Source organism: Sylvia atricapilla, chromosome 7 (assembly GCF_009819655.1).
Source record: "Sylvia atricapilla isolate bSylAtr1 chromosome 7, bSylAtr1.pri, whole genome shotgun sequence".
NCBI lineage: Eukaryota > Metazoa > Chordata > Aves > Passeriformes > Sylviidae > Sylvia > Sylvia atricapilla.
In genome coordinates this window covers 4283609-4303579 of record NC_089146.1, presented here as the reverse complement: position 1 = coordinate 4303579, position 19971 = coordinate 4283609, and the positions used below count along the sequence as shown (strand labels likewise).

General features: G+C 42.9%; 1 protein-coding gene across 1 annotated transcript in view; it reads left to right on the top strand.

Annotated features, from left to right (window-relative positions):
* Positions 1–15121, top strand: part of BARD1 (BRCA1 associated RING domain 1) — a 40693-nt gene extending 25572 nt beyond the window's left edge. The window contains exons 7-11 of the mRNA XM_066322438.1: positions 1656–1764; positions 2703–2838; positions 3848–3940; positions 12990–13087; positions 13771–15121. Of these exons, the coding sequence (XP_066178535.1) occupies positions 1656–1764; positions 2703–2838; positions 3848–3940; positions 12990–13087; positions 13771–14100 (766 nt within the window). The 3' untranslated portion in view covers positions 14101–15121. The remainder of the gene's footprint in view (positions 1–1655; positions 1765–2702; positions 2839–3847; positions 3941–12989; positions 13088–13770) is intronic.
* Positions 15122–19971: the final 4850 nt, after the last annotated feature.

Genomic DNA, 19971 nt, shown 5'->3' with positions numbered 1-19971 from the left:
CTGACATGCAGGGATTTCCTCCCTCTGCTTAGCTTACAGTGAAAGGTCAGCCAGCTAGTCTAAAGGTGATTTGGGGGCTGTTTGAAGATATATATATATATATTTCCCCCTGTCTCTGGATGCATTGTTCAAAGAAACTGTATCTTGCAGCAATTTGAGTTGAATATTGGCCTTGCTTAAAAAAAGGGCAAGAGCTACCCTGATGATGCATGACAAAGCAGGAACAGCATGACAATATTTAATGGGCTGCAACTCCCAGGCCTGGGCAGAGATTTAACCAATTATCTTTCAGTCTGCAGAGTTGGTGTTAGCAGCACAGGAGAGCTTGGGATTGGTAACAGTGTAAATCACCATCCTGGACTCTTCTGCGGGGGATTTTTGTAGGTTGTTGTTTTCCCCAGGGGCTGTGTTAGTGAGCAGAGCTCAGCCAGGGGCACAGAAGGGTGCTGAGGTGAGACACAGATTTCAGCTTAGCACTGGCCAAAGTTAAGTCAGAGCAGAGACTTAATAATTTGAGCTGCTCTTTGGGCTGGATTGGGTTATGGCCTTATGTGGAATCCCCTGTAAAGCTTCCCGGATGCCTGCTTTGCACAGGAATGTCTGGCCAAGAGAGAGCTCTTCAAAGCTGCAGTAGTTTTGTGACCTCTTTAAATGTTTCATTGCTCGATGAGTAAGCCTGGCAGGTTTCGGACACTGAGTCGGGGCTTTGTTCTCCTGACAAGCTTCCCCTCCATAACGAGCTCTTATTGTGCCTTTGGAGAGCCAGAGCTGCGTGAGGTGGGCAGGAGAGGATCAGCTGCAACAGCCATTATTCTCACAAAGGGCAAAGCAAGCCGAGTATTTCCCCAGAGTGCTGGCACAGGCTCCTGTTTGCTAATGGCAATGATACCTGGTCTGCAATTTCAGGCTCTCCTCCCCTCGCTGCTGTCCTGCAGCAGCAAAGTTGTGTGAAGAAGAAATTTCAGCCGTGGCTGAGCTTGATGTGTTTATAGCAATCACCTCTGTGTGAGCAGTGCTAAAAGAGGAAATCAGTCTGGAAGCACAACTAATAACTGTGAGGTGCCACCTACAATCAATAGCTTTCAACAAAATTGGCCAACCAACTAAAATCTGACTGAGCTGGCTATAATGTGTTCTGTGGAACAGTACACTGAGGGAAAATGAGATGGATATTCAGATTTTGGAAGTGCACGTGGTTCCCAGGTAGGAAGCAGATAGCTTTTCCCATAAAAGCACAACCACATCAAGCTCCCATGTTTAATACACTACAGAGTCTTCTCACATGTCTTTTATGGCAAAAGGATAAGCCAGAAATGCATTTCTTGGTTATATGACTGCAATGAATGATTAAAGCTGAAATTTCTGGGTCTTGCAAATGCTATCAAAGTGCATCTCGAAACAGTTTAACAGGGACTGTGGTTTATTTAACTGAACATTCTGCTCTGAACATCCCTTACTCCTCAGCCCAATGCAGCAGCTTGTAATTCAGTATCCATCTGTCTTGGATGCAATTCTTACTTGAAGCTTTGTGCTTTTAGCTGAAATTACATATTAATAAGAAAGTGAGAGGGAAGGCTACCCAGCTAATATGCTTGGTTAGTTGAGAATCAAGTCACATTTTATTTACTTAAACCCATCTGTGCTTGTTTTGCCAGTAATAGATTTGGTCTGCGGCCTGTGGACTATGCAGAGAGCGAAAAGATGAGATCTGTGCTAATGTTACCAGTGAAGAATGAATCATTTTCACTTAACCAGCCCTCTGAGGTAAATGTCTGTGTGGGTTTGTTTTTGTGTTCTGCTTTTTAACGGAACAACAAGCCATGAGTTCTTCCTTTAAATATTGAAGGCTTGGATGTAAGTAGAGTACATCACTTGCTTTGCAGGGAGATTTAAAATAGGCTGGGAAGCTGTCTTGGACAGTATTATTTCTAGGATGCATGTGGAACACTGACAAGCTATGAAGTCCTATGTTACAGCTTTATCTGGGAAGACAAAAGATGTTTCTTGTAATGTGGTTTTATTATAGGTGAACGAGCCTGTGTTGTTCCTCAAGTATCACAGCTTGAACTTTGCTATTGATGTTGTTTTTCTGCATATCTAAATTTGTTCTACTTTCCAAACTGTCTGCAAGCAGCCAGCAGTCTTTGTTCCAGGTGCTTTTTGTGTGCCTTTAGAAGGCTGTTCCACTATCATCTTTTGTCCAACAATGAAAATACCAGCTCAGCAGTAGAAAATAGCTGTTGGGAGATTGTTTGGGAGGGGTTTTGTTTTTCTCCTGCTTTGGACAAAGACTTCTCAGTATTTATAACCAGAATCAGGAACTCAGACCTAACAAGTTACTTCATTATGAAATGCTTTGTGCTTCCTAATGAATGAGGATTAAGCTGATCTGGCTGGTAGAAGCAGCCCATATTTACTCCAGCCAATTCAGCCTGCAATGATCCCTGCTCATTGAGGTCACAAGGTACCCAGTGGCCAGAAGAAAACTGTTGCAGCTAAGCCAGGACTATTGTGAAGCTTTTTTCCTGTGGAGCTGATTTGTGACATGGAGATTTATTCATGAGCCCTGTCCACTAAGCTTGCCAGGAATTGTGTTTCAGAATGCTTATTCCTGAAAAAAGAAAGCTGTCCAGTAAATAAGTGAGTTTTGTTCCTTATGTTCCCAAATATTCAGCTTATTGCAGAATTTTCTGTTCATGCAGGCACTGAGCTCCAGCCAGCCAAGAAATGGACCCCTTGGTATACTGGGCAGCAGTCTGAGTGAGAAGCAGCAGAAACTGCTGAACAAATTAGCAACAGTCCTGAAGGCCCAGAGGTGCACTGAATTTAACAGCAGAGGTATGGAGCCTTGTTGAAATGTCTCTGTCCAAATATAAGTAACTACAGTTGTGCACTTTATCATTTAAGATGCTCCCTGCAGCAGGGTTTTTTATTGCTCTTGAGAAGTGCAGCTCCTGAAATCCCTGAGCTGTAGCTGTGGTGGAGTGATGGTGTGTTTTTCATGTATATAAACACATATAAAGCTTGTCTGGCTATCAAGGCAGGAAGTTTCTGGGCGAGACACAGTTTGGCAGTTAATTGTCTGTCATTTAAAATCCCAAAGTCTCCTCAGAGACCTCTTGTCTTTACACCTCTTTTAGCAACTTTAAGGTCTCTGCTTGTGTGAGACATCCTGTAAAGTTTTTACTCTCCAGAAGTGAGCCTTGGGCAGATGGTTGCCTTGAGATGAGAGCAAACTGAAAGTTTACATGTCTTCTCCCATGCTTCTTCCTTCAGATTTTGTTCTTCATTAAGATGGGTGAACCCAAATTATGGGGTTTGGTGGAGTTCTTTTCCCCTCTTTGAGGACAGGAATATTATCTTAATCCCTCCTGTCAGTCTTTCTTTGGAGTTGTGAACAAAATGCTAAGGCAATTTCCCCCTACCATCTTTCACTTCTGGATTACTACTCCAGAATTTTGAGTGGAGTTCTGTCAACTTTGTATTAAAGCAGTGAGATCCTGGTGTAAGATTCCTGTCAGGGTTAAATGCACCTCTAAAAGGACTGGGGAAAAAAAAAGCTATCCTATAAACTGGAGCCTCATCTGAAGATTTAAGTGTTAGTATAGAACTATACAACCATGAGTTCCTTTTTCACAGCAAATGTATGTTGAAACCCACAAAATTTCTAATAGCTCTTCTACTAACTCAGATCATAGTCTCAAAAATCACCTCCTTGTGCTGGAAAGAGTGGCTGATAAATTATTATAGTCTGTTTATTCTTCAAATAATGATTGATTGTTTTTCAGTCAAGCATGGTTCTGATTTTCCTGTGCCTTTAGTTTTACTGATGTAATCTTTCTCCTAGTAACTCATCTTGTTGTCCCCAATGTTCCAATGCCAAGTACTGTCAAATGCATGATGGCTGTTCTGACTGGATGTTGGGTCCTCAGGTTTGAATGTAAGTATTAAATATGTGGGACTCTTTGGGTCTTTTAACCAGAAATTGTAGATGGGATTCCAGAGAAACTTTGGTTTTATCAACAGCTGCCCTAATATCAATGATATATATATTGCTATCAAAGTGCAAGGGATTGTTTTCAAATCCCATGAATGACTAGAAATTTAATGGAATATATTTAATGAAATATAACTGCTACTTCCTTGGTAAATGAGCACATCTCATCTTTGGGTGTGTTGGATAGGTCATAGCCTAAGTATCAGTAGGGAGTGAATTTCTTCATTGCTACATTAAGACTGATTTGGGAGATTATGGAAGATACCCTGGGAGAGAAGGAAGGATTTTATTGATTTCTAACATTTGTTATGAGCAGTTTGCATTGAAATTGAGAGGAGACTTTGGCTTGCTTGGGATATGTGCTCAAGGCCTGTGGGAAGTGAGCTTATGTTTACATGCAAGCTCAGATCTATTGAAGGCTGTAACTTCTAACCCAAGTTAGCATGCAAGTCGTGTTTCATGCAGTCTGTAATTCGTGTTTATGCAGTGCCTGCTTTTTTTATACAGCTGTTCCGTGGACTTAGACCCTAAATTTTGAGGTTTTAATTTATTTTTTTGATGTACTTCTTAGTATCTGCTTTCACAGTAGTTGCAAAACCCATCTTCTTCCCCTTGACCTTTATGGCTAAGTCCCTTTAGCTAATAAGTACAGTACAAATGAGTTAATTACCCGTGGAAAACTTACAGGCAGATTTCATTCCTGTTTCTACTGTGTGACTAAACATTGGAACATAAGGGTTCTTTAATGGTCTGGATTTTCCTAATGTTTATGAAGACACTGTGCAAAGCCTCAGCAGCTGCAAACTAAAGCACAGCATCAGGTTGAACACTGGACTCAGGGTGTTCACTTGGCTTCCAGACAGTTTGTTCCACACTTTTGTTTTGCCTTTTAAGACTGAAGACTCTGTTTCTGTGGTGAATCCTTTGGCAGGTTCTTGGCTTCACTCAGCCCAGAAGGTTTGCATACATTCTGTCCCATGTGCTGCCTTTATTTCATTTCATCTTCCTGCTATTCAGATGCTTAGAAAACTTCTGAGTGGTAGGGAAAGATTTCATTACTGAGACCTGAATTTAAATCTTCGTGGAGGAACTTTCATACTTAGAAGTGATTAGAAAAGAAAAAAAAAAAAAGATAAATGAAATAGTCCAGGGGTTATTAAGGGAATATTTTTATGGGTTTTTTTTCACAGTTGAGTTTTATTTTATGTTGTTGGTACTGATTAGTACAATCCTGGCTGCTAATGCTCCCAGCTTAGTAAGCAGCATACTACTTAAAAGCGAGTGATTCTCCTCCCTCGTGGGAAATGTTAGCAATAACTCATGGGGTCTGATGCAGCTAAGTGCCTATAATTAACAGCACCACTCCATCTGTTCCCACCAGTCTGTTATCAGTCTTCTTCAGAGTCATTACAAGTTAAAGATTGTTATAACAAATAATGGGACTCCTGCTGATTGAACATTTGTCTAGGAAAAAGAGGTCCTTGCTTTCCTTTTTAATTTCCATTTATCGTGGCTTTTTGACTTCTATTTGGATAAGTTTCCTTAAGTGTGATGCAAATAAATTCCAAAACTAAATGCATGTTCTGGTTATATAATAAATTTAAGAAGTTGTTTACGGTTCACTGTTCTAAACCATTCACTTAAAGTGAATTCATGTTGAAAAAATTCCCTAAAATATTTGGAAAAAAACAAAGCTCAGTGAGGCACTTAATGAAATGCTGACTATGCATAAGGGAATGTTTGAATTGTTTTTACTACAAGGTAAGCTGCATTTGACTGTTTTCCCTAAAGTTATATTTATAGCCTGCACATTATACCACTTTTTTAAAAACATCACAAGCTTGCAAAAGCAGTATTTCATTTGAGAGTCTCTTCTGTTAACTCTTGTGTTGCAGCAGACTGTGAGTCTTTCTCCCATAAAAAGCAGTTTCCTTCTCTTGGGTGATTCTGTGGTACTCCTGTTTCCATGTGTCTGTACACACAGATCCAGAATCCATTCTTACTGCTAGAGAGGTCACGTGGAATTTTCCTGCTGACTTTGAGCTGAGTGTTGGAGAGCAAGACTTTATCTTCAGTTTTGGGGTTCCCTTTTGTCTTCGGGGGGAGATTGAGATGAAGGGATGTCACCACTGAGCCGTATTGGATCTTCCCAGAAGAAAAATTTCATGTTACCCATTGCTTTCCCACCTTTTCTGTATATAACACACTGTCAGCAATACATGCACTTCCAAGGCAGCACAGAATTGAATTGAGGCAGTGTTGCCACAGTGCTCCTTGCCCTTGGCCATATCTTTCACTGGTTTCATTATTTTATTGTCTTTATTATTTCTGGGATGGTAATAGGGCACGAACTGGCAAGTTATTATCCTTCTGCAAGTGGGCTGAGACAAAGATTCAAGTATCACTGTATTTCCTCTAAGCTTTATGTGGAGCATAGAACAGTGTAATTAAAACCAGCAGAAGTCTTTAATAGCTTTCCAGCTTGGTGTTTTTTTTTTTTTTTTTTTTTTTTCCTTAAAGTTATTGTCATCTGTTAAAGCAGGGAATGAAAAATGATCTCAGTAATGATATGCATTGAAACAAGCTTGTGTCAGTCCTGGCAGTGAAGTCCCTGGCAGAATTCTGAGCATCTGAGTGCTCATTCCTTCCTCTGCTTTGTTTACCTGGAGCTGCAGCAATGATTCAGCTCTGATCATTATAAGGAGGCAGAGGAAAACTGCTTTTCCTGTAAGGACTCACAACAACAGGCAGTTGACTGGAAGAGGACTGCATGACTGACATATCAAGGTGAAAACATATTTCTGAATTTTCTATGCCCATCCTTGTGTAGGCTGTTAAAGCAGAGGAGTGCAAAGCTGCTTGAGCTGACTGCTCCTCAGGCTGGACTGTCTCCCTTTCATGCATTAACATCTTTTAGGTAACTGGCTGATTCTCAGCAAAGCCCTCCCTCCTTGAAACACCCCAAACTTTTGATCACTGGAGTTTCATGCTCTTTTTGCACTTAGAAACTTACTTCAGCTGCCTCCTACAAAAAGACTCAGCTCTGAGAGGCTTTAGAACTCTCCAGAGTGCAGCTTCTGGTTGTACTGGGTGTGCAGCTGAGGGCCGTGCTTCAAACCAGCAGGGGCTGAAGTTCTGCACTGCCAGAGTGTCTGCACCTGCTGGAAAGGAACTCACAGTTCTACTCTGTGCAGCTGCTGGGGTTTGCAGAGGAGAAAATGGGCGTCAGAATATCTTCAGTGTGGTGTCTGCAGAGGTTGGAAGTGGGCTGGTTTGAAATAAGGCCTAGAAGAAAAGGGAACCCTTGGTGTTTGCAAAGCTCCCTCTGTTCTGTGTCATCCAGGCACTCTGTTTTCCACATTTGTGGAGTCCTTTGTTCCAGCTCACTTCTGGTTTGAAGCAAATGTTGCGTAAAGGAAGCCCGTTGTAGGGAAAGAAGATGGGGAATACAGCCTTGCCCATTAAAAAGCCTGTGATGGGATGCAGAGGATCCCACTCTGGGGGAATTTAACCTGACCTTAGGAAGGGCTCCCTCCAGTCACTTTGGTCACTCTAGAAGACAGCTCTGGCCAACAGTGGGTTTTTTCCAAGGAAGATAAGACACCTGGGGCTCCAGTGAAGGAACAATTTTCAAATCATGTGCTCCCAGCTTCTGGGAATGTTTCAGGACTTCCTGAGCATCTGTTCCATTGTGTTCAATAAATACCACGTGGATTAACTTGTAAACCACCATTCTTAAGCAGATGCACTTCAGTCTCTGCAGATCTTGTGTCATTTGCTTGTGATGAGGAAACAGACTGCTCTTGTTTCACCAATGAGATCTCTACCCCACTCCATGGAAATCCCTGTGTCTGAAGTCACTTTATGGGTATATAAGAGACAGTGTAAAAATTCTGTGCTCTAGCAGAGGCCAGTAATGCTGTTTATGAAAACAAACTGAAGCCAGCCATGCCAAATTCCCCTATAGCTTTCTCTTAGTCCAGATTTCTTCCTTTTCTAGGGAAAAAAAAATCCCACCAGGCTTTACTTGATCTGCATGTAAGTTTTAAAACCCAGTACAGCTGAGCTAAGGAAGTGTCAGTTGCAGGCTCTACTAGATCTTGGACGTGTAGTATTTCATCTTCTTTGTTGCCATCATGTATTCCTAAATGACTTTAAGCCATTCTAAGAGATTTTTGGGACTAACCCCTGCTCTCTGCTTTATTAATGCAAATCCAACAAAACTCCACTAAGGCTAATTGAGTTTCTGAGAGATACCCCTGGGTATCTGTGGGTGATTACAACTTGTTCTTGGCAACCAGATTTTTTTTGTACTTCATCCTCTTCAAAATGTTTTTGCTGATGCAGTTAGTTTCATTACAAACCAATAAGATTTGCATGAATAAGGATTAGAGGGCTCAAATTTTGCAAATAATGATTTATTTTATTTCCAGTCCTAGCTGCTGCACTTGTATCAAAGGTCAGTTAGAGTGGACACCCTGTTAACCTGCTTGCTCCTTAGATCTTGAGGGTGAGAAGGCAGGGGCAGCTGCTCAATGAGGTAATCAGGATCAGTGTAAGTAGTGATGCTTTACTGATCTTGTTGATCAGAGGGAAATAATGAGCAGTGCTCTGCTTGCCGAATGTGGTGGCACCAAGCTAAGTGTGGGTACGTGAAGCTAAAACTCGTCTGCCGTGTTTTCCAGGGACTTTAATGCAGGCTTGAGTTTTGCTAAAATTTGGTGCACGTGGCCTTGTTGATACCTAAAACATGCAGGTGTGAAATCAGCTCTTTAAGAGGCTCTGGAGCTTGTGGTGTTCTGTATTTCTAGGGCAGAGCTCTGCATGGCCCCTGTTCCCATAGGATCTGGCCCCACAGTGGTGGTGTGGCAGGCCAGCTTTATCCATCAGTGCTTGCCCACTGACCTTGGCACTGCGGGGCAGCTCTGCTCCAGGAGAATTGAAATGCCACTTGCCCTCATACAACAAGTCTTGCCCTTTCGGGGCCATTAACACATAGTTCTAATCATCACCCACTTCTCTCCAAGGAAGAGAACGCTGACAAACCTGAATGGCCTCAGACTTAGATGATCCACAGCTCCTATTGGCAGTAGTATTAAGGAATAAATCCAGATTGGCTGAGACCAGTGCAAGTTGAATAGTCTTGTGTTAGAAGAGAACATTTTTAGTTCTGTTTAGTCAGCCCTGCTGGTCAAGAATGCACAGACTGTGAGTGTGTGGAGGAAAACAACACAACACTGATCTCTGCCTCCTCCTAAAATTACAGGTGTCTTCTTAAAAGTGAGTTTAGGTTCCTTTCCATTTTCAGAAACCTTCTTTAGGGCTGTCCTCGTCCTTCTGTTGGAATCCTGTCCAGATTCAGTCCTGTTATGAACATTTTTTTGTATAAGTAGTTAAGGTGTCCATCTCAGTTTCAGATAGCAATTCTTTTTTTCAGTCCATTCATTTGACCAGTGCCTTGGCATCAGGTTCTCACTGGTGGCTTTTCAGTATAGTGCTAAATGAACAAGAGTTTGAGCTCAGGAGTTTTGGGAGTCAATTAAAAGTCCATTAAAATTAATCCCTCCTCTTTGAAATCAAAGGGGGATTTTTGACTTAAGTGATGTAAGGTTAAGAGTGCTTCTGGAAAAGTTCCTGTAAAAGTAGCAGACTGATATACCTGTGAGTAAAGTATGGAGTTTTATTTCCTTTTATATGTCCTCTTAATCAGAGTGACACTGAGTTGGATGAAGAGACTATTAAAAGGGAGCTGTCTTGTTACTCTGCCACTTTTAGACATTAGCAGCTTTAAAATTAATAATGCTTCTGAGGGAAAATACCTGGGCTATACTGAAGGGACTCAACACTCAGTTTTCACAGAAAATAAAGTCCCTAGCACTAAAGAAAAACCACCAGGTCGGAAGGCAGTGTGCTGTAACCCCTGTTTGCATCCCTACTCTCAAGTGTGAAATTGAGATATTACTGTTTTTAGCACAAGATCACCCTGTGGTGATCATACCATCTCCTGGGAGAATGGTAAAACTTGTATATTCCTCCTGCTTCCAAATGACACCATAACACAGCTAGAGCTGATTGCGCTCTTTGAGAACCTCACTTGGGCTGTTGCATCCATCAGGAGTCACTGCACTTGAAAATGATAATGGACATTTAGAGATCTAGAAGCAAGTGGTGGCTAGACACTAAGTTCTGTGTAGAGGTAGGGGGAAAAAGACAGGAAAACAAGCTTTTTTTTAGGCAAATGAATATTGAATTAGGTAGAAAAACAGCTTTAGCCCTCTGTCATTTTATCTCAAATATGAGAACCAGTGGCATGTTTCCCTTTTGTTTCTTCTTTTTGTTCTCATATTTGACTTCTTTAATTCTTCAGTACAAACTGTAACATGCAGGAGTCATTGAAGAGAAAGGAGCCACTTGGCAGCAAATCAGTCTGAAAAAAATCTGCAGTTACAGCCCATACTGGTCTCCATCACTTATATTAATATTACTTTCCTTCTTCTAGTCAGGAATTCTTCCTCCATGGATAGATAATCCTTGACTGTTCCCCTCAGTGTTGTAAGCACCTTCCTCAAACACTGGTGGTTACCTACACCCATGTGTCAGAGCAAGTTCTCCTTCTAGATCTTGTATGAAAAACATGTTCACTAATTGAAAATGCACACTTTTTCCATCACCAAAAAAACCCAGAGGATCTTTTGCTCCATGAAGGTGTGTGTTTGTGTAGGCATAACTGTCACCTCTTAAAATATTTACGTTGAAGGAAGATACCCGGGCACTGAAGATTTATGCTCTTGGCTTTTTATGCTGTGTGGAAAACACAGCTTTCGTGTCACAAACCCGTGAAGACGCAGATCTGGCCTGTTTCTAGCTGGCAAAGAAAAGTTGGAATTACTGAGAATGCTGATCATGCAGACAGTGGGCTGTTTGCACGTTTCCAGTTTCTGCAGGAAACAGATGTCTGCCTTGTGTTTCTGGTGAGCACGGTGAGAACAGGGCACAGGTGGGTGAGTCTCTTGTGGCCCTCTTGGAGGATTGTGGTTACATGTGGCAAGGAACTCTGAGGCTCCTCGGAGGAGCTGGCAGTGTGAAATGGACTGACCTATGTGTGCAAGACAGACCTCACTGATTCTGCATTCTGTGACATCACACTAACACTAGTCACTTCCCTGACTTCATTTTCTTTTTTTTTTTTCCAGGCAAGCAGCACTTCAAAAAGACATTGTAGACTTCTGTGTTCATTCAATCTTTTATTACTTTTGTATCACATTTGCTTCATTTACTGATGCTGGCACTGGATGCTCAATTTGTGATATACTTACTCTATAAGAACCTCATCTCTGCAGTGAAAGTCCTTGAAATCAAGCTTTTGATAGTAGATTGAAATAAAACATGCTCTTAATGAATGGACAGTTCTGTTCTTAAGATTGGATGAGGCTTCTTCCTTTATGGCAAGTGGCACCCATTAATATCTCTATTTCCTTTGAGTGGAAGAATAGCAGTGTAAGTTAGAGGCACATTGACACAGGAAGTCTTGTTGAATTGTGGTGATTTAAAATAAATAAATAAAATGTGAAATAGCTTTTAGATTTATTTTTGAGTTATGAGCACTGAAATTAAGTTATCAGTATTCATTGCTGTTATCAATAATGAATATGTAAGTTGCCTTTCTGGAAAATCCATGACTAGGTTTGCCCTTCTAGTTCACGTTAATTTTCCTTGAAGGAACCAACAAAAGTGCAAATAATCAATCTGATACTTATACAGGGAGGAGACATTTGCTACAGTGTTCAGCCAGTTGTAATTTTCTGTAGGGGTTTATCTTTTTTGAAGAAGGCACATTTGAAGGACTTTTACTACCTAAAATGTGAATTCCCATTGCATTTTGTGAGTTTCTGTGAACTGACAGCAAATTACTGCGAGTTTCTATCAAGATCTCTCCAGATCAGATGTTCCTATCCATTGGCTCCTTACTGCCATGGCATCCAAGTGCCTTTGTCAGTGGTATTTCTCTTCATAGCCTTGGGCTTTCCTTGCTTTTTAGGGCCAACCCCCCCCCAGTTCTCTTTTGATTTTGTTCAGCTTATGGTTTTTATATATACTGTGAGTTTCCTATTTTCCCTGTGCAAATAAGTTGCCTGAATTAGAAACAAGGGTGCAGGGAGTGAGGTGCAATAAAAGTTACAGCCTCGGCCGCGTTGTAAATCCTCCCGGAACCCTTTTCAAAATCAGCTTTGCAAACTTTTTTTCCTGGGTAATTCTTATTAATGACTGCAATGTACATGCAGGCAAAATGTTCCATCCTTGAGTGGGTGACCACAGCAATTCCTCTCCCTGGAGTGAGGTCAGGCAGTACATTTTATGGACGTTAGCAATGCATTACCATCAGTGCTTTCTCCATTGGAGAAAATAACCGGCCTTAAAAACAAGGTAAAAACATGTTGACTCTAAAAGACAATCTCATTATGCAGGCAGTGCTAACAGAAACGAATGCCACTGTTAAACCCCGGCATAAATCTCCAGTTCGTGCTGATCCTGGAGACCTTGAAATCCCATCTGATTTGTTCTTTGAGGCGGTAGCTGCTCAGAAGCAGCTTTGTGCTTGCCTTGTAATTGCTCTTTATCAGGCAATTGTGTCCATTTCATAACTGCCGTGTTGGCTCCGCACGCGGGCTTTGAGCTTCCCAGCCATCAGCAGTTTGACATTTGACATTAAGTGGTTGACCTTTAGAGGGTAAGAGGAAGAGCTAATAATTCCTGGTGTTTATAGCACTGATTTCAGTGCCGTATCACTTCTTGCATCTTCAGGCACTGTTGTAAATTTTTTCGGGTTTTAAAAGCAAATTGCTAAAGCACACCAGCTTTGGTGCTGTGTGAACGAAATGTCTTGCATTGTAATAATTTCATCCTGGCACAACTCCTCCAGTCCCTAAAATGTGCGAGCCTCTCTCAAAGCCTGGGGTGTCTAATTTTTGCCTGCCTTCCTGTGGTTTTGCAGGGGTACAAGCCTGTCTGCAGAGCTCAGTTCGGGAACAAGAGGAGAAGTACGAAGTCCAAGGTGGCCCGCGGCGAGGGCGGCTCAACCGAGAGCAGCTGGTGGGTTTTACTGCTCCACACTGCCTGGATTAATGACCTGGGGCTGGGCAGCTCTGCCCTTTGCCACACGCAGAGGTGCAGGAGATGTAAAATTTTAATGTGGTCTTGTACAGAAAATTTGATTATGTGCAAGGTGATCCAAAGAGCCATGAACACCCATAAAGCTGTCGTTTTTCTCCATTAGCAGAGATGTTGCTGTAACCTTGTCAGGAGGAGGCTGTATTGCACTCTCTGTATCATACCTGGTGGGACAGGAAGTGATGTGCTTCAGCCTTCTCTGCTCAGCTTTACAACATAGTTTTGAAAGAAAAATGGTTTTATTACTTTTTGTTTCCGTTTAGCACCTTTTTTACATTTAACTGGGTTCATTCCTGGTTACTTGCTGGATTATTACTGGAGAATTTATTTAACTGCATTGTAACAGTAGCTGTAAATATTCCTAACTCATAGTTCAAACCCTGTTGTGCTGGAAAGTATTTAAACAGAAGCAAGAATTTACCACATAAACAAGCTTTTCTTGGTTGCACACTTACCCTGAGAACCTTGCATGTTAAGTTACTGTTCCGGTTTCCAGTGGTGGTTATTTTAAACTGTATGCTCTGATTCTTTTTCCTTTCCACTTTTTTCCTCTCTGTTCAGTTGTGAAGTCCTGTATTCATGCTTGGTTTTTTTCTTCCACGCAGCTGCCTAAGTTGTTTGACGGATGCTACTTCTATTTTCTGGGGCCTTTCAAACAGCACCAGAAGAGTGATCTGCTGGAGCTGGTGAAAGCAGCAGGTGGCCAGATCCTGGTGAGGCAGCCCAAACCTGACAGTGACGTGACACAGACCATCAACACAGTGGCCTACCACGCAGATCCCACCTCTGACCAGAGGCTCTGCACTCAATACGTCATCTATGACGTGGCCTCCAAGTTCCGGCCGGAGAAAATCCGGCAGGGCAAGGTGTGGATGGCCCCCTCCAGCTGGCTCATTGCCTGTGTGATGTCATTTCAGCTCCTGCCTGTGAAGTGAATGTCACATAGCAGCAGCCCCAGAGCAAGGCTTTCCAATGGGCTCTATCTTGGGCAAACTGCTCTGAAGCGGTGATTCCTGTTTTGGATTCAGGAGAGCTTTGAGCATTTAAGTGAGTTTTACTAAGGGGATTGATATGCTGGAATAAATGAACGTACAGTGGAGGAGAAGATTGAAAAGTGAGCCTTGGCTTTGTTTAATATGCTCTATTTTTGCATTGAACTTAATAAATGTTTAATAAATAATCGCTGACATTTTGTAACTGGGATTTTGCAAAATTAAACCATTTGCTTTCTTGATTTGAACCAGCCCTTTGTAGGCAGTTGAACATGACCCCATTTATGTTGTGTTTAACATCCATTGATAAGGATCTGCTGTATTTATCAAGATTTCCAAGGCTAGAATTTATATTTTTTTTTTAAAAAACGGACTCCATGCATTTGAACCTGTGCAGGCATGTCAGGTGACGTGTGACATTTATTAGAGTTTTTTACAACTGAATTTTGCGAGAAGTTGTTGGCATGGGGCACTTAAATAAATGTCCTGAATTCATCTGGAACCAGACACTTTTGAGAACACTGTATTTAAAAATCTTGGTCTAAAATTTGCTTATTTGTAAAAAAAAAAAAGTGATGCTTTACTCACTTCTGTCCTCATTCTTGTAAACATGTAACTAGAATTCAGTTCTATTTTCCAAAGGCTTTTAATTGAGCTCCTTATTTAAGTACTATAATAAATATTTTTGTAAATTTTGATGGTTGCTCTCATGGCTACTTTAAAGGAAAAAAAAAGTGATCACAAAAGTGTTGTGCTTCAGTTTGTACAGTTGTATCTAAACAGATTACTGCACTGGATCAATGTTTGATTATTTCATCTTTGTTACAATATTTCTCACAATGGCTCATAAGTTATTGTCAAAATCTTACACCCTCACTCTGTGCTCTTATGTAATGTTTTGTATCTTAGCTTCTGAATTTGTAATTGAGAAATGGTGGCTTGGAATAATACACAATAAGAATGATGGTTGAAACTTTTTTGTGTGCAATAACTTCGGAGCATCTGTTGCATGAGCTTGGCTGCAGAATAAGTGCATATCCCATACATATCTCGACAGGTAAATGAAAGCACTTTTCTGTGAGCTCAGTACAGCTGTGAAGATGGTGTATCACACCAAGAGCTGCTTTTGCAGAGGAGGAGAGCTGTTTTCTGTAGCCATTGCTGCTGGAGATCATGTGCCCTGTAGATCCCTTAGAACTGAACACAGAAGCTAGAACAGGTACAGTTTTCAACAGCATCTGCTAGATTGGAGTAGCTGGAGGATCTTAATCTTATTACTTATGCTAGACTGAGTCATTGCTCTTCACTAAATGCAGGGCTCATTAATAAATGGAGCAACCCATGGGATTGATGTGGTTTGGGGTTTTGTGCAGATAAAGGCTGGCAGAGAATGAGGTGCCCAGTCAATACTGCGTGGGTGTGGGCATTTGTCTCAACAGTTATAGCACATTTTAACTTGGCATTTCATAGCGCATCAATATACCTAATGCAGTCTTCTCTGCAAAAGTAGCACTGAATCTCTGCTAAATTCTTAAGAATGGAGTTTTCTGCCCTGTACCTGGAAGAAATTCGGCCCATCAGTAACTGTGCTCTATGCCCTAAAGAGGCAGCACTTTGACAGATTTTAAGAGCCATTGTTCCTTGGCAGATGCAAAGAAAATCAGTTAGAAAATTGCTGTGAGTGTTATGTGTTTTTTTTAAGCCATGCCCTGAACCTTGTCCTTGTTCCCTTGAACACAGCTGTGTTATCAAGCAGTGTTTCTCTCCACTCATATCCAGAATCACTCCTTATCAGAGGAGAGACCCTTACCCAAGATAACCTCAGGCCCATCTGCTTCAGGTCTCTGCAGGAATTCAGAGTGTGGTCAGCTTACGTAGATGTAGCCTTAAAGAGCCTCACAGTAGACTTTGACACCAGAGCTGCAGCAGATGCCAAACACCACTGAAGCACTGCAAGTACACAGAACTTAGAGGTCAGTGACACAGATGCTGTTTAATTTGCTAATGCTCATTGTTGAAAGCACAGGGATAGCACTTCATAAAAGAGCCTTGTAGTAAGCATGGATCAAGTCCCTTAGTCCATTGGATGGAGTTTGGCTCCTGAAAGCGAGGCATTAAACTCCTGAGGCAAGGTAAGGAGTGTGTAGGGATCATTTGTCACTGTCTCTTCTAGTCTAAAACCCAGGGTGCACTAAAGGAAAGTACTAGGAGGCAGGCTGAAAATGGAAAGGATATTTCAAGAAGTGTGAGAGTCTTGGGGTCCTGATGGCCATAGTAGCCTGGCATAGAAGCAGTGAGTAGATGAGTTTATCAGAGAAAATGTATTAAAGGTTAATAAAGAACCTAAGCTGTAACATGAATTTATGTTAGCATTCTGCTAACCTGGGTGTACTTAATGTGCACTCATGATTGGGGCAGTTCACAGAAATACAGAATGGTTTGGGTTGGAAGGGACCTTAAAGATCATCTAGTGGTCATTACCTCATGTGAAGAGATAGAAGTCCAAGGCTTGCAGTGTGGATTATAGATATTTTTATTGATGCTGTGCATCACAGAATGCTGGCTTGGGCTGGGAGGAACCCCAAAGCTCATCTCATTGCAGCCCCTGCCATGGGCAGGGACACCTACTATCCAGGTTGCTCCAAGCCCCATCCAGCCTGGCTTCCAGGGATCCAGGGGCAGCCACAGCTTCTCTGGGCAACCTGTACCAGAGCCTCACTACCCTCACAGGCAGGTTTTTCCTCAGGTTAATGATTTTCAAGCCTCTTTTCTTGAAAATTATCTGTTTCTTAATTAATTAGTTCATCTGGGACACTTGATAACACCTTCAATAGCAGAGTCTGGGTTCTGTGACAACAGTTTCACACCACTAACAGTCAACAGAAGATAACACTTCTAGTAAATACTGTGAGATCTTTTTGAGAGATGTTTCAATATTTCTGCAAATGTTCAGGGAAACAACCAGCCCCCCAGTAGTACCTAACTGCAGTAGCTGCTTTTGCTCTCAAATCAGAAATGGCATTCCTGAGAGGTTCTGTGGCTCTGTTGTCTCACAGCCCTCTTGTCATGATAACAAGCATGGGAGTGTCCAAAGGTGCATCTCTGGTGTCAAAAAGATGTCAGCAAGTGCTTCACCCAGCTGGCACCTACACAGCCTTTAGGGGGATGAAGTCCCTTTCTTCTGCTCTGTCCCAAGCTGTGAGCTGAGGTTGAGCCTGACCCAGCATGGTTATCCCTGATCAGCCTGGGCAAGGCTCATTGCAGGAGTGAGGGACTGAAGGGAATTAATTCAAGGAAGGGGATAAATTCTAGGTATGGGACCGAAGCTGGTTCTATTTCCTTCATAGGTCCAACTGTCTTAAGACCAAACTTATTCTGGAGCAGTTATTTTGTGTGGCAGTCTTCCAGGAGAGCAGCATCTTGGCTGCTGAAATTTCTTCCTTCTGCTCAGGACAAAGCTGTCTGCCTGGTGTAAAGCTGCTTGTTGGTGTGGGTTAATTGGGGGAAGTGTATAAACACAGGGATCATCTGCTGCCCCTGCCTGTGCTTGCTGTGCTGCTTTCAGCTCCTGGCGGCTAGCTTTGCTGCCAGGGTGGCAGAGGGAAGGCAAACATCAGCTCCTTGCTGCCAGCCCTGCTGGGCTGGAGCAGTTCTGGCCTGGCCTGTCCATTGGCTGAGCTGCCAGCAAAGTCTGGGTAGCAGCATCTTGGCATCTTGTTGAGGACAAGCCCCTGAAACAGCAGAACAAAGCTTTTCCCTCCTTAGGCTGTTTTGTACTTCAGTGCTGGAAGATCACCTGGAAGTGGGGCAGATCCGATGTCACATTCATTGGTATCAATCAGTTTGCTCCGTGTCTTTTTTCTGCCTTTACTCCCACAAGCAGTTTGATGGAAAGGTTGGAATCTTTGGTATCTAAGGGGACTGCTTTGTGTTTAAAGAGCCAACAGAGCAGGTTTAAATACCAGCTTAAAAACTGCAGCAAGAGGTCTATGGACAGCTGGATAGTATTGGCTTGGAAATGGGCAGCAGTGTCTCAATGGAACAAATGAAGATTCAGTTGTTTTTAATGGCAGTGCAGCATGTTCTATCTTTTCAGACTTGTTTGATTTAAATTAACGGTAGTTTAACTAGTGCTAAATTGCCCTTAAAAGCTAAAGAACATTTTGTGTGTAATCAGATGGAAGAAGGGGAGGAAGCTTCCCCACCTTTATTTATTTTTTTTTCCTACGGAGAAGATGCACTTTCTGCGCTTCAATTTAATTCCCGGCAGGAGGTCTGGTCTGATGAAGTAGCAGAGAGCCGTCCGCTCCCGCTGCGTGTGTGAGACCCTGCTGTCATTCCGTGCTCCGAGATGCCGAAGGCCACGGGGTGCCTGCCACCCAGGGCTCGCCGTGCGGCAGGGGTCGGGATGTCTGGCTCCGGCGGGGGTGGGAAGAGCTCTGCTCCACGGCTGGGAGGAGTTATGGAGCAGCACCGCCCTACGGTGGCACCCTGGATGTCCGGGGATTTCCAGAGGCAGGGGGTCCTTCCCTGCTGAGCACAGCTCTGGAGTTGTGCGCTCCCCTCGGGGCTGTGTCTGCTCGGTCACTGCAGCGGGAGTGGCTCAGCCAGCACGGCAGCTGCACCAGGGCAGGGCTTCCCTTCCCGAGCCCCGCAGCAAAACGGGTACACAGTGACAGCAGGGTTAAAACGGGGATTAAAAACCGGAGTGTGAACCAGCAGCCAAGCTGGCTGTCTTGCTCAGCTTGCTGAACTGATAAAAAAATGTACTGATTTCTTCAGCTAGTGTGGGGCTGGGGTAATTTCCTGCTAGTTTAGTGAACTGCTAATTCTCAGAAGAGCCAGACTCTTTGGTGGGAGGAGCAGGTGAGAGGCTGCCTCTTCTGGGGGCTCTGAAGGCCTCTGAAGTGAGGTTTTTGGATTGCCATACCCATCTCTGTGCTTCCCAGACCCCTGAGGGGGTGGGGTCCCAGTCTCTCTGCGGGGGTTGTGTTGGGTGCTGCTGGCAGCCAGACCGGGGAAATGGGTTTTCCTGCTCTGCTGGAAGTGTCAGCTTTGAACAGCTGGTGCCAGGAGAAACCCAGATCAGCTATAGTTTGGGTCTAACTGGAATTCATGGTCTAGCAAAATTTAATTCTGCAGCATAAAAGATCTGAAGGAACATTTTAAAAAAAACTGTAAGCCTTTTAATTGAATTAAATATTAATATGGATAATGCAATCAATGCTTTATTGATTGCATTAGCCACAATAATGTTTAATTCAATAAGTCTGCAGTGCTGGATCTTTTTCTTCCCTTGTGCAGCAAGGGAATGCCATATGCTCTGCCTGGCTGTGTCCCCCAGGCTTGTTTTGGGAGAGCAGGAGATGGTAGGGTTGGGAGAGGGCAAAGGAGCCAGGCTGTGCTCGGGGTTCGTGTGCCCTCAGGTTGGCTGTGTAAAGCCAGGGTCACTGGCATGGCTGGATTCAAACCAGCTACTCCTGGTGTCAGGCATCATTTCTCAAGCCCTCTTACAGACAATATTGTTATTAATGCAAATTCTGCCCCTGACCCTGTGTGCTTTGCTGCTGGAGCCTGTATCCAATGCAATGCTTCATTCCTGCTCTCAGCAGTTGAGTCCCAGCAGCTGCATCTGTCAGAACGGGAAGATTTTCTACCCTAAGATCACTAACTGGCTTCTGAAGAGGTGCCAGGTTCTGGTTTTAAACTCAGCCAAGCCTGAACAGTTTTATCTGTGGTTGTAGGCAGAAGGCTTTTATTAAATTAAAGTCACAGTTTTGTTTAACTGCAAAATCGGAGGCAGATGTTCTGCCC